We start from the raw sequence: 14,340 nt of genomic DNA, 5'->3' as shown, positions 1-14,340 counted from the left end.
GATTCATGCCCCTTACATTATTTGTAATTTTTCCTCCTTATAGTAATGCCCAGTATACATTATGCCACATACTGCAATGGCCCTTAGACATTATGCCACACACAATAATGCACATGACACAATATGCACACACCATAATGCCCCCGACACATTATGCCACACACCGTAATGCCCCCGACACATTATGACAGGAATCGCAATGCCCGTTATACATTATGCTACACACTGCAATGCCCCTGATACATTATACCACATACCACAATGCCCGTGATATAGTATACAACACACCGTGGCCCTCATTCCGAGTTGATCGCTCGCAAGGCGATTTTAGCAGAGTTACACACGCTAAGCCGCCGCCTACTGGGAGTGAATCTTAGCTTCTTAAAATTGCGACCGATGTAATCGCAATATTGCGATTACAAACTACTTAGCAGTTTCAGAGTAGCTTCAGACTTACTCGGCATCTGCGATCAGTTCAGTGCTTGTCGTTCCTGGTTTGACGTCATAAACACACCCAGCGTTCGCCCAGACACTCCTCCGTTTCTCCGGCCACTCCTGCGTTTTTTCCGGAAACGGTAGCGTTTTTAACCACACGCCCCTGAAACGCCGTGTTTCCGCCCAGTAACACCCATTTCCTGTCAATCACATTACGATCGCCGGAGCGAAGAAAAAGCCGTGAGTAAAAATACTATCTTCATTGTTAAATTACTTGGCGCAGTCGCAGTGCGAATATTGCGCATGCGTACTAAGCGGAATTTCACTGCGATGCGATGAAATATACCGAGCGAACGACTCGGAATGAGGGCCCGTAATGCCTGACACATTATGACAGGAATCGCAATGCCCGTTATACATTATGCTACACACTGCAATGCCCCTGATATATTATACCACATACCACAATGCCCGTGATATAGTATACAACACACCGTAATGCCTGACACATACCGCAATGCCCGTTATACCCTATGCTACACACCGCAATGCCCGTTATACATTATGCCACACTGCAATGACCCTGAGACATTATACCACAATGCCCGTGATACAGTATGCCACACACCGTAATGCCTGTGACACATTATGACACACACCGCAATGTCCGTGATACATTATGCCACACACCGTAATGCCCATTACACATTAAGTCCTACAGTAAGGCTTCTAATTACTTTTAAATTACCTGCTCGTTGCCAGGGGTTTTCATGCTCAGGGTGTCATTCTCGTTGCCAGGGGTATCATGCACTGGGTGTCATGCTCGTTGCCAGGTGTTTCATGCACTGGGTGTCATGCTCGTTGCCAGGTGTTTCATGCACTGGGTGTCATGCTCGTTGCCAGGGGTTTCATGCACTGGGTGTCATGCTCGTTGCTAGGGGGTAGTGCTTGTTGCTAGGGCTGTGCTCCCAGTGCCACATATGTCCCCAGTGCCAGATATTACCCCACGGTGCCAGGTACTCACATGACCCCAGTGCACAATATAGCCCCCCCCCCCTATGTGCCAGGTACACCTATACCCCCCCAGTGCCACATATGCCCCCAGTGCCAGATATTCCCCCTCAGTGCCACATATGCCCCCAGTGCCAGATATCCCCCCCCCCAGTGCCACATATGCCCCCAGTGCCAGCTATTCCCCCCCAGTGCCAGATATGCTCCCAGTGCCAGATTCCCCCAACCCCCAGTGCCACATATGCCCCCAGTGCCAGATATTTCCCCCCAGTGCCATATATGCCCCCTCCCCCGCCGCCGCTGCTCCCCCGCTGGTTTGTGTTGGAGGGACACGGAGGGCACAGCGCGCGCCTCTCCTGTGTCCCTCCTGCATCATCTCCGGCGGCCGCGGGTCTAATAAACGAAGTGCCGTTCGTGAGCTCTGATTGGCTCACGAACCGGCACTTCTTCTTTTAGACCCGCGGCCGCCGGAGATGATGCAGGAGGGACACAGGAGAGGCGCGCGCTGTGCCCTCCGTGTCCCTCCAACGCGGCAGGGAGGGTTAGTAGGAGCAGATTGACATGCGGACGCTCGTCCGCATGTCAATCTGTGCTAAATCAGTGGCGCCCCCGCAGCCCCTCGCCCCCAAGCCACCGCGAGGGCTGCGGGGGCAGTAGTTACGCCACTGGCGCCTACTTCCATATATTACGCACCCATCCTTAGTCATGGCACATAATGATTACACGTTCCATATAACGCTATAGCATAACTGAGTCAGTACCAGTTATATTACAGCAATTCACATCGTTCCACTGTAATTTTTAGAACAATCCTAGAGGGCTTATTAACAATAGATTCCATGTATAGCACTCAACCTTTATATACATAATATTATTATAAGGGCCCGGTCTACAGTATCTATCTACAGTATTTATCTATATTCATATCTACAGTATCTATCTTCATATCTACAGTTATCTATCTATCTATCTATCTATCTATCTATCTATCTATCTATCTATCTATCTTCATATCTACAGTATCTATCTATCTATCTATCTATCTATCTATCTATCTATCTTCATATCTACAGCTATCTATCTATCTATCTATCTATCTATCTATCTATCTATCTATCTTCATATCTACAGTTTCTATCTATATTCATATCTACATTATCTATCTTCATATCTACAGTTATCTATCTATCTATCTATCTATCTATCTATCTATCTATCTATCTTCATATCTACAGTATCTATCTATCTATCTATCTATCTATCTATCTATCTTCATATCTACAGTATCTATCTTCATATCTACAGTATCCTATCTATCTTACTATCTTCATATCTACAGTATCTATCTATCTATCTATCTATCTATCTATCTATCTATCTATCTATCTATCTATCTATCTATCTATCTATCTATCTATCTTCATATCTACAGTATCTATCTATCTATCTATCTATCTATCTATCTATCTATCTATCTATCTATCTATCTATCTCTCTATCTATCTATCTATCTTTCTTCATATCTACCATTTCTATCTATATTCATATCTACAGTATCTGTGTATCTATCTATCTATCTATCTATCTATCTATCTATCTATCTATCTATCTATCTATCTTCATATCTATCTATCTATCTATCTATCTATCTATCTATCTATCTTCATATTTACAGTTTCTATCTATATTCATATTTACAGTTTCTATCTATCTATCTATCTATCTATCTATCTATCTATCTATCTATCTATCTATCTTCATATCTACAATTTCTATCTATATTCATATCTACAGTATCTATCTTCATATCTACAGTTATCTATCTATCTATCTATCTATCTATCTATCTATCTATCTAAATTGCTCTACTGTCTTAGCCTCTACCACCTCTGATGGGAGGCTAGTCCACTTGTCCAATACCCTTTCTGTGAAGTAATTTTTTCTCAAATTTCCCCTGAATCCCTCCCCCCATCCAAATGTAATAGCCTCTCCTCTGATAGTCTGACACAGGGAGGGGACTATCACCCCGATCTATAACAGTAGTATACAGTATCTGTATTAATCAGGAGTCTGTCTCCCCAGTTACTTATTGAATTTATTTAATCTCCATATACTCCAGGCAGGTGATAATTTCTGCCCTCAATAGAAGATCATTTATTTCACGGCCGCTTATTACAAACCTCTACTGAGAGATACCGCACTTACTGATACTAATATATCAGCAGTATATCACCCTGGCACCAGCCCCCTCCATCTAACTCTTATTAGGTAGCAGTTACATAAATATGCACATCAGTGTGATATCACGCACTAACGGTGGGGCAGATGTGGGGGTGCGGAGGCCTGCTCCAGGGCTTAGTAACTGCTGTTACTCCAGTCTATGTACATTTGGTAGGATGAATATGGTGCGTCATCTCACTTGTATAAATGCAGCACAGCAGATGAATATAGTTATACAGATGCATATTTATACTAGTCCTAGTGGTATCTCTGTCAGTTATTCTATGGCAGGTCTAGATATTTTCCTTAGCAACTGTAGCTAACTGTAGTTCATATTCTTTTATTGGAGCTGTCTGTTCCTATGCACAATGGTTCTGCACCCGTACATCAGAACACAGCTATGGACAGTGAGGGATCCTGTGGCTTGGACAGATAATGTTGCTCAGCACACCTCTCCTCCTGAGATTATGTGATATTTGGCAACCTTCTATGGGGCCTATTTATCATTGTATATTCGCAGCTATATCCCCCATGCTTACAGCTTGTGTTCCTGAATGAGACAACGCTATGGAAAAATAACACAGACACCCTTGAGTTAGTTCAGATTGGTGTATTGTAAGAGAGCATTAGGCATTATATATATGTCAGATCCTGGATGTTAGCTCCCTGCAGTCCATGGTCGATATCTTTGACTGATGGATCTGATGGATCTATAATGCACCTAGGTGGAATGTGCCATCGAGAGGTCTCAGTCCCCCGGATTAGATGGTACTTGTACAGGGGCGGTGGTGGATTCATATATTGGGCAGCTCCTGAGAGATGAATTTCTGGAGTCTCACTAGATATTGCCTGTGCTTATGTAAATCCGTGTGCCCTCCTCCTTCCACCCAGAGAGGCTTTACAGCAGTTGGGCAGCGCTCATACATTGTCAGCCCATGGCAGAAGTCCACAACCGCATCTTTAGTCCCATGGATGATGAGTACCGGGCAGGTGACCTTGGAGATTTTGTCGATGCTGCAAAGGACATGATACAAAGGGATTATACAACAGAAACAGCATGGAGCTATCACACATGTAAAACGGCCACTAAACATATAGAATGGAAATAATGCATCAGGTAACATGCAGAGCTGCTCATGTAGAAGGTCACATACAGGACTTTGGCAGAGCAATGTTGGACAATGAATCTACTGTTGGTAATGAGCCCAGTGCAATCTATTGACCTAATAAGCCAAAGTCATGCACAAGACTTCAACTTGTTTCTGTTATACAATACAAATAGGATGAAAGAGGAATAGTGCCGTATTTCCCATTTATAAGCAGCTATGATATATTGGGAGTAAAACCGGTGCCAGAGGTAACTTATCTGGGGATCCAGTGTTTAAGTTCTGCAGAAGTAGCCTCAATGTTGTACACACTCCCACTGCAGCTACGCCGGCTCCCGCAAACCGACAACTTGCTGCCTGTATGAGAAGACATTGAGGCGGCTGTAGTGAGGAGAGTGCGCAGACACCGGGGTCAATTGCTCACACAGGCAGAGCATTGCTCGCCAATGCGAGCATGCGAGATGAAGAGGGGCAGCAGTAGATGCAGGGTGTTACAAAACTGACAAGAGACACAGGGCCATAGCCCCCCAGAAAGGTTTCTGGTAGGGAATTATCCTGTTAGTTTTCCAATCAGAAAAGACTCATGTACTCTAATTGGATTAGCATTCGGTATAAGATGGGATGGGTTCAGTATGCTATCCCAGTGGTTGGGATACCGGTGGTCACATGACCGTCACCGGCATTCTGACATTGAAGATCGGTGGAGGGGGTAAGTGTTTTTACTCATCCCTACCCTAACCTCCCGGGGGTGGCAGCTAGGGCTAACTCCCTGGGGGTGGTGGCTAGGGATAACCCTTGGGGGGTTGGCAGCTAGGGCTAAACCCCCCCAGTGCCTAACTCTAATCACCGCGGGCCCTAACACTAAAGCTCTCCACTATACTTACCTTCAGTGGTCGGTATTCCAGTGCCTGTGTACCAAGTGGTGTTGGCATTCCGGCGTCGGTCACATGACCGCCGGCACCCCGTCCATTGGAATGCTGAAGACATCCCACTGGGATACACATACAAACTGATTGGGCCAACAGAGCTGGGGGTGTATTTACTAAAGTTCGATATTTATTAATTTCAAATTGAGAGAAATCAATCTAAATGGATGTTGCATTCCGGGGGATAAAACACACATTTACTAACATTGAAAAAAATATATAAAAAGATTATGTGTTAGTAAATGTGTGTTTTAGAACACAACATCCATCCAGATGGATCTCCAACAGATAAAAATTGATGGAAATGGACATTTAGTAGATATACCCCTGTTGTTTGCCTGACAAAGCGCACCTAGGGGCCAATTCAGTTATCCAGTACGTGGGCTGACCCTGGTACTGCTTGCTCCCAGCACATACTAAACCCCACAAGTAACCTACAGCTTAATATAAAAACACAGCAATGTCTTACTTGGTGAAGGCATCCCAACAGTAGGCCCTCCGGGCGTTAGGATAGCCCATCCGCACACCTGACATGAGCGCCCCGTGCAGTATTACTGCTGCACATTTGTAGCGCGTGGCAAGGTCAACTGCCGGTGCTGTCCCAATGCTCTCTCCATACAGGATGATATTTTCCGCCGGGACTCCATATCTGTAGAGATAAAGCAGAAAAATGATCAAACTCCAATTACATCACTTCTATTGTGGTTCCTTATGGGAAACTTGTATATAAAGGCTGGATATCTGAACTAGGTAAATGACTGGATAACTTATATGAGTGATAGGCAGTGTATGTGTGGAACAGGACTACATAGGTTATGCACATTTACCTAGTTCCAGTCAGCTAGGAACACTAAGGAGCTAGGGGAGGGGAGCGTCCAGTCACATTGGAAGGAAACCCCTCTATGCTGCTAGATAGAATGGGGAGCCCAATAATGCAACATACTCTTACAGCACAGTACATATGGCAGTGCGTCCTATGAGGCAGGAGAGCAGAGGAAAGTGTCACCCCCTGCTTCTGCAGTAGTTACATCCTTTGGCTAAGACCCTATAATGCCTGAAATATATACCCACTGTCTTTATGTAAGCAAGTCCCAATACACCGATTACATTTATACTGTATAACCAGTTCATGCGGGGAGAGGAGTATATAAACTAATAGGAGCACAATACACAGCATATACATTCACCCTACGTAGTAAATAGTAGCCCTTACTGTAGCATATCCCCCACATACATACAGGACACCCATACACCACATGCAGGGTGTCAGGCAGAGGCTGTGTGGGGGCTGGGGAAGACTCATACACCCCAATCATACATACCGGGTCCTCAGGGCGAGCCAAGCTGCCTCGATGTCTGCATATGCGTTCTTCTCGCTTGGCTTTCCGCTGCTCACCCCATAGCCGGAGTAGTCGTAGGAGAATATATTGCACTTGATCTTGGAGCCTAGGGCAAGGTAGCGTCTGCACATCTTGCCTAGGTCAACAGCACAGTCGTGAGAGTAGAGGAGTGTGTAGCGGCTCCCAGGGACGCAGCGGACGTACATACAGGCCAGGCTATTCCCCCGCTTGGTGGTACAGCGGAACATCTCTACAGCGTCCAGCTTCTGCTGGGAGTGTGGCCAGTTAGCCCCTTCTGATAGCTGCAGATTACATACGGGAGGTAGACAGATTGTGGGGTCCACCTGCTCATCCTGCGCCAGGTCCTGTGCTGGGGCTGCCTCAATCTCACGTAGCGTGTACGTAGGCTCCGGGGGGTGAAAGGCCAGTTTGGCAATAATGCAGTTCAGCCTAGGTGGGCAGCAAAAGATCGAAAACAGCCTCCTCCACGAGAGGCCGTACATCCTCAAAGAGGGGTGTTGGGCCCGGTCCTAACACTCTGGACACTGGGCAGTGATCTTATTATAATAGTTCTATATAAAATACTTAATATAGCTATTCTAATCTAATAGTAATAATTATAAATAAAAGCTTAACAGCTCTGATAAAGACGCGACTTCTCACACTGATGTCTGGGAAGCAACTATTCTCTCTGAGTAACATCCAAGTGGATATGAGGTTATGACACGATTGTGACATCACAGACACTACCTGTCACTGACCAGGGCTGCATTGTGACATCACAGACACTACCTGTCCCTGACCAGGGCTGCAGCCTCAGCACCCAGCTGTCATTGTTACTGTATATTACTAGATTAGAGATGTATTGGTCATTACTATAACGTTTGTACATAATGTTTATCTATAGAATAAATGTAGCACACACATACTGTATATGAAATGTCACCTGTGTGATTATGGCCAAATATGTAGTGTGTATGGCTCCCTGCGCCCCTCACTTCTCCACCATTCCCTGATTGCAGGTAATCAGCGGAGGAGCGCACCAGCGCCTACTTCCATATATTACGCATCCATCCTTAGTCATGGCACATAATGATTACACGTTCCATATAACGCTATAGCATAACTGAGTCAGTACCAGTTATATTACAGCAATTCACATCGTTCCACTGTAATTTTTAGAACAATCCTAGAGGGCTTATTAACAATAGATTCCATGTATAGCACTCAACCTTTATATACATAATATTATTATAAGGGCCCGGTCTACAGTATCTATCTACAGTATTTATCTATATTCATATCTACAGTATCTATCTTCATATCTACAGTTATCTATCTATCTATCTATCTATCTATCTTCATATCTACAGTTTCTATCTATATTCATATCTACATTATCTATCTTCATATCTACAGTTATCTATCTATCATCTATCTATCTATCTATCTATCTATCTATCTATCTATCTATCTATCTATCTATCTTCATATCTACAGTATCTATCTATCTATCTATCTATCTATCTATCTATCTATCTATCTATCTATCTATCTATCTATCTATCATCTATCTTCATATCTACAGTATCTATCTTCATATCTACAGTATCCTATCTATCTTACTATCTTCATATCTACAGTATCTATCTATCTATCTATCTATCTATCTATCTATCTATCTATCTATCTATCTATCTATCTTCATATCTACAGTCTCTATCTATCTATCTATCTATCTATCTATCTATCTATCTATCTATCTATCTATCTATCTATCTATCTTTCTTCATATCTACCATTTCTATCTATATTCATATCTACAGTATCTGTGTATCTATCTATCTATCTATCTATCTATCTATCTATCTATCTATCTATCTATCTATCTTCATATCTACATTATCTATCTATCTATCTATCTTCATATTTACAGTTTCTATCTATATTCATATTTACAGTTTCTATCTATCTATCTATCTATCTATCTATCTATCTATCTTCATATCTACAGTTCTACAGTATTCTATCTATCTATCTATCTATCTATCTATCTATCTATCTTCATATCTACAGTATCCTATCTATCTATCTATTTATCTATCTATCTATCTATCTTCATATCTACAGTATCCTATCGATCTATCTATCTATCTATCTATCTATCTATCTATCTATCTATCTATCTTCATATCTACAGTATCTATCTATCTATGTATCTATCTATCTATCTATCTATCTATCTATCTATCTATCTATCTATCTATCTATCTTCATATCTACAGTTTCTATCTATATTCATATCTACAGTATCTATCTTCATATCTACAGTTATCTATCTATCTATCTATCTATCTATCTATCTATCTATCTATCTATCTAAATTGCTCTACTGTCTTAGCCTCTACCACCTCTGATGGGAGGCTAGTCCACTTGTCCAATACCCTTTCTGTGAAGTAATTTTTTCTCAAATTTCCCCTGAATCCCTCCCCCCATCCAAATGTAATAGCCTCTCCTCTGATAGTCTGACACAGGGAGGGGACTATCACCCCGATCTATAACAGTAGTATACAGTATCTGTATTAATCAGGAGTCTGTCTCCCCAGTTACTTATTGAATTTATTTAATCTCCATATACTCCAGGCAGGTGATAATTTCTGCCCTCAATAGAAGATCATTTATTTCACGGCCGCTTATTACAAACCTCTACTGAGAGATACCGCACTTACTGATACTAATATATCAGCAGTATATCACCCTGGCACCAGCCCCCTCCATCTAACTCTTATTAGGTAGCAGTTACATAAATATGCACATCAGTGTGATATCACGCACTAACGGTGGGGCAGATGTGGGGGTGCGGAGGCCTGCTCCAGGGCTTAGTAACTGCTGTTACTCCAGTCTATGTACATTTGGTAGGATGAATATGGTGCGTCATCTCACTTGTATAAATGCAGCACAGCAGATGAATACAGGGCCGTTTTTTCGTATGGGCTCAATGGGCTCTTGCCCAAGGGCCCCATGAGTATAAGGGCTCTAGGCTAATAGCTGAGGGTCCCCTCTTTCCAGGGGTACCAGATTTTTGAAAATCGGCCCTAGGAAACCAGAGATATCCGACTTCAAAGCAGTGGTCCCCATCCAAGCCTGTTAGTTGCTCTTCCAAGCCAGATATCTTAGGTTCTGTCTGACATAGAGTTTTTCCGAGGGTATTCTCCAAATGCTGGGACTCTCCCCTTTCAGCGGACAATGGCAACTTGGCCCTACTATGCCCAGAACCAGAGATATCCGCCTTCAAGCAGATGGTCCCTGCTCCAGTTTCACACGCCTGGTATGCAGTTTTATATTTTCATTGGAGGACTGCTCTAGTTCCTGAACTCTGATCTACAAGTCCCTAGCACCTCCTGAAAGGTGGGTCTCTATAGTTTTTTATCCTATTAAAATCTAAGAAATCTATTACCAGGAACTTGAGATATCTGCAGTCAAGCAAGCTGCCCTCCCACCAGAAAATGATAAATATTAAGCCGCACAACCATCCACTCCTCCGCTACGTATTAAACACCCCCTACCACCCTGAAAGTCATGTACCAGGGCCACTTCATCCAGCACAATGCCCCATTCTACAGTTTAGTGTTCTCCCTCCCGCCCCATCTGTGCAGTAAAGGAGTAATTAGCAGAAATTACTGCTCCAGGTTCTACATGCTTAGCGGAAGATAGATCACCCCGTACCGCCCGCGGGACATCAAAGTTGCCACTGATAGCACCCCCCACCCCTACTGTTGGAGGATGGATAGGGGCCCCAGTGCGTTGCTGTGCCCAGGGGCCCACACTACTGTTAAGACGGCCCTGGATGAATATAGTTATACAGATGCATATTTATACTAGTCCTAGTGGTATCTCTGTCAGTAATTCTATGGCAGGTCTAGATATTTTCCTTAGCAACTGTAGCTAACTGTAGTTCATATTCTTTTATTGGAGCTGTCTGTTCCTATGCACAATGGTTCTGCACCCGTACATCAGAACACAGCTATGGACAGTGAGGGATCCTGTGGCTTGGACAGATAATGTTGCTCAGCACACCTCTCCTCCTGAGATTATGTGATATTTGGCAACCTTCTATGGGGCCTATTTATCATTGTATATTCGCAGCTATGAGTCTCACTAGATATTGCCTGTGCTTATGTAAATCCGTGTGCCCTCCTCCTTCCACCCAGAGAGGCTTTACAGCAGTTGGGCAGCGCTCATACATTGTCAGCCCATGGCAGAAGTCCACAACCGCATCTTTAGTCCCATGGATGATGAGTACCGGGCAGGTGACCTTGGAGATTTTGTCGATGCTGCAAAGGACATGATACAAAGGGATTATACAACAGAAACAGCATGGAGCTATCACACATGTAAAACGGACACTAAACATATAGAATGGAAATAATGCATCAGGTAACATGCAGAGCTGCTCATGTAGAAGGTCACATACAGGACTTTGGCAGAGCAATGTTGGACAATGAATCTACTGTTGGTAATGAGCCCAGTGCAATCTATTGACCTAATAAGCCAAAGTCATGCACAAGACTTCAACTTGTTACTGTTATACAATACAAATAGGATGAAAGAGGAATAGTGCCGTATTTCCCATTTATAAGCAGCTATGATATATTGGGAGTAAAACCGGTGCCAGAGGTAACTTATCTGGGGATCCAGTGTTTAAGTTCTGCAGAAGTAGCCTCAATGTTGTACACACTCCCTCTGCAGCTACGCCGGCTCCCGCAAACCGACAACTTGCTGCCTGTGTGAGAAGACATTGGGGCGGCTGTAGTGAGGAGAGTGCGCAGACACCGGGGTCAATTGCTCACACAGGCAGAGCATTGCTCGCCAATGCGAGCATGCGAGATGAAGAGGGGCAGCAGTAGATGCAGGGTGTTACAAAACTGACAAGAGACACAGGGCCATAGCCCCCCAGAAAGGTTTCTGGTAGGGAATTATCCTGTTAGTTTTCCAATCAGAAAAGACTCATGTACTCTAATTGGATTAGCATTCGGTATAAGATGGGATGGGTTCAGTATGCTATCCCAGTGGTTGGGATACCGGTGGTCACATGATCGTCACCGGCATTCTGACATTGAAGATCGGTGGAGGGGGTAAGTGTTTTTACTCATCCCTACCCTAACCTCCCGGGGGTGGCAGCTAGGGCTAACTCCCTGTGGGTGGTGGCTAGGGATAACCCTTGGGGGGTTGGCAGCTAGGGCTAAACCCCCCCCGTGCCTAACTCTAATCACCGCGGGCCCTAACACTAAAGCTCTCCACTATACTTACCTTCAGTGGTCGGTATTCCAGTGCCTGTGTACCAAGTGGTGTTGGCATTCCGGCGTCGGTCACATGACCGCCGGCACCCCGTCCATTGGAATGCTGAAGACATCCCACTGGGATACACATACAAACTGATTGGGCCAAAAGAGCTGGGGGTGTATTTACTAAAGTTCGATATTTATTAATTTCAAATTGAGAGAAATCAATCTAAATGGATGTTGCATTCCGGGGGATAAAACACACATTTACTAACATTGAAAAAATAATATAAAAAGATTATGTGTTAGTAAATGTGTGTTTTAGAACACAACATCCATCCAGATGGATCTCCAACAGATGAAAATTGATGGAAATGGACATTTAGTAGATATACCCCTGTTGTTTGCCTGCCAAAGCGCACCTAGGGGCCAATTCAGTTATCCAGTACGTGGGCTGACCCTGGTACTGCTTGCTCCCAGCACATACTAAACCCCACAAGTAACCTACAGCTTAGTATAAAAACACAGCAATGTCTTACTTGGTGAAGGCATCCCAACAGTAGGCCCTCCGGGCGTTAGGATAGCCCATCCGCACACCTGACATGAGCGCCCCGTGCAGTATTACTGCTGCACATTTGTAGCGCGTGGCAAGGTCAACTGCCGGTGCTGTCCCAATGCTCTCTCCATACAGGATGATATTTTCCGCCGGGACTCCATATCTGTAGAGATAAAGCAGAAAAATGATCAAACTCCAATTACATCACTTCTATTGTGGTTCCTTATGGGAAACTTGTATATAAAGGCTGGATATCTGAACTAGGTAAATGACTGGATAACTTATATGAGTGATAGGCAGTGTATGTGTGGAACAGGACTACATAGGTTATGCACATTTACCTAGTTCCAGTCAGCTAGGAACACTAAGGAGCTAGGGGAGGGGAGCGTCCAGTCACATTGGAAGGAAACCCCTCTATGCTGCTAGATAGAATGGGGAGCCCAATAATGCAACATACTCTTATAGCACAGTACATATGGCAGTGCGTCCTATGAGGCAGGAGAGCAGAGGAAAGTGTCACCCCCTGCTTCTGCAGTAGTTACATCCTTTGGCTAAGACCCTATAATGCCAGCGATATATACCCACTGTCTTTATGTAAGCAAGTCCCAATACACCAATTACATTTATACTGTATAACCAGTTCATGCGGGGAGAGGAGTATATAAACTAATAGGAGCACAATACACAGCATATACATTCACCCTACGTAGTAAATAGTAGCCCTTACTGTAGCATATCCCCCACATACATACAGGACACCCATACACCACATGCAGGGTGTCAGGCAGAGGCTGTGTGGGGGCTGGGGAAGACTCATACACCCCAATCATACATACCGGGTCCTCAGGGCGAGCCAAGCTGCCTCGATGTCTGCATATGCGTTCTTCTCGCTTGGCTTTCCGCTGCTCACCCCATAGCCGGAGTAGTCGTAGGAGAATATATTGCACTTGATCTTGGAGCCTAGGGCAAGGTAGCGTCTGCACATCTTGCCTAGGTCAACAGCACAGTCGTGAGAGTAGAGGAGTGTGTAGCGGCTCCCAGGGACGCAGCGGACGTACATACAGGCCAGGCTATTCCCCCGCTTGGTGGTACAGCGGAACATCTCTACAGCGTCCAGCTTCTGCTGGGAGTGTGGCCAGTTAGCCCCTTCTGATAGCTGCAGATTACATACGGGAGGTAGACAGATTGTGGGGTCCACCTGCTCATCCTGCGCCAGGTCCTGTGCTGGGGCTGCCTCAATCTCAAGTAGCGTGTACGTAGGCTCCGGGGGGTGAAAGGCCAGTTTGGCAATAATGCAGTTCAGCCTAGGTGGGCAGCAAAAGATCGAAAACAGCCTCCTCCACGAGAGGCCGTACATCCTCAAAGAGGGGTGTTGGGCCCGGTCCTAACACTCTGGACACTGGGCAGTGATCTTATAATAATAGTTCTATATAAAATACTTAATATAGCTATTCTAATCTAATA

General features: G+C 44.4%; 3 protein-coding genes across 3 annotated transcripts in view; 1 reads left to right on the top strand and 2 right to left on the bottom strand.

Annotated features, from left to right (window-relative positions):
* VWA3A (von Willebrand factor A domain containing 3A) overlaps window positions 1-14,340 on the top strand; it is a 772,281-nt gene that overhangs the window by 611,119 nt on the left and 146,822 nt on the right. The window lies entirely within an intron of this gene.
* LOC134943202 (alpha/beta hydrolase domain-containing protein 17C-like) lies at window positions 4,461-7,541 on the bottom strand. The gene is made up of 3 exons (XM_063932152.1): window positions 7,021-7,541; window positions 6,168-6,347; window positions 4,461-4,680 (listed from the first exon to the last, which is right to left on the bottom strand). Exons 1-3 carry the CDS (start codon window positions 7,539-7,541, stop codon window positions 4,461-4,463), a joined length of 921 nt encoding a protein of 306 aa, XP_063788222.1.
* On the bottom strand, window positions 11,168-14,233 carry LOC134943201 (alpha/beta hydrolase domain-containing protein 17C-like). Its single transcript, XM_063932151.1, has 3 exons — window positions 13,713-14,233; window positions 12,860-13,039; window positions 11,168-11,372 (listed from the first exon to the last, which is right to left on the bottom strand). Exons 1-3 carry the CDS (start codon window positions 14,231-14,233, stop codon window positions 11,168-11,170), a joined length of 906 nt encoding a protein of 301 aa, XP_063788221.1.

Source organism: Pseudophryne corroboree, chromosome 7 (assembly GCF_028390025.1).
Source record: "Pseudophryne corroboree isolate aPseCor3 chromosome 7, aPseCor3.hap2, whole genome shotgun sequence".
Classification (NCBI taxonomy): Eukaryota; Metazoa; Chordata; class Amphibia; order Anura; family Myobatrachidae; genus Pseudophryne; species Pseudophryne corroboree.
Note: the sequence above shows the minus strand (reverse complement) of the source record. Positions and strands in the feature narration are given on the sequence as shown.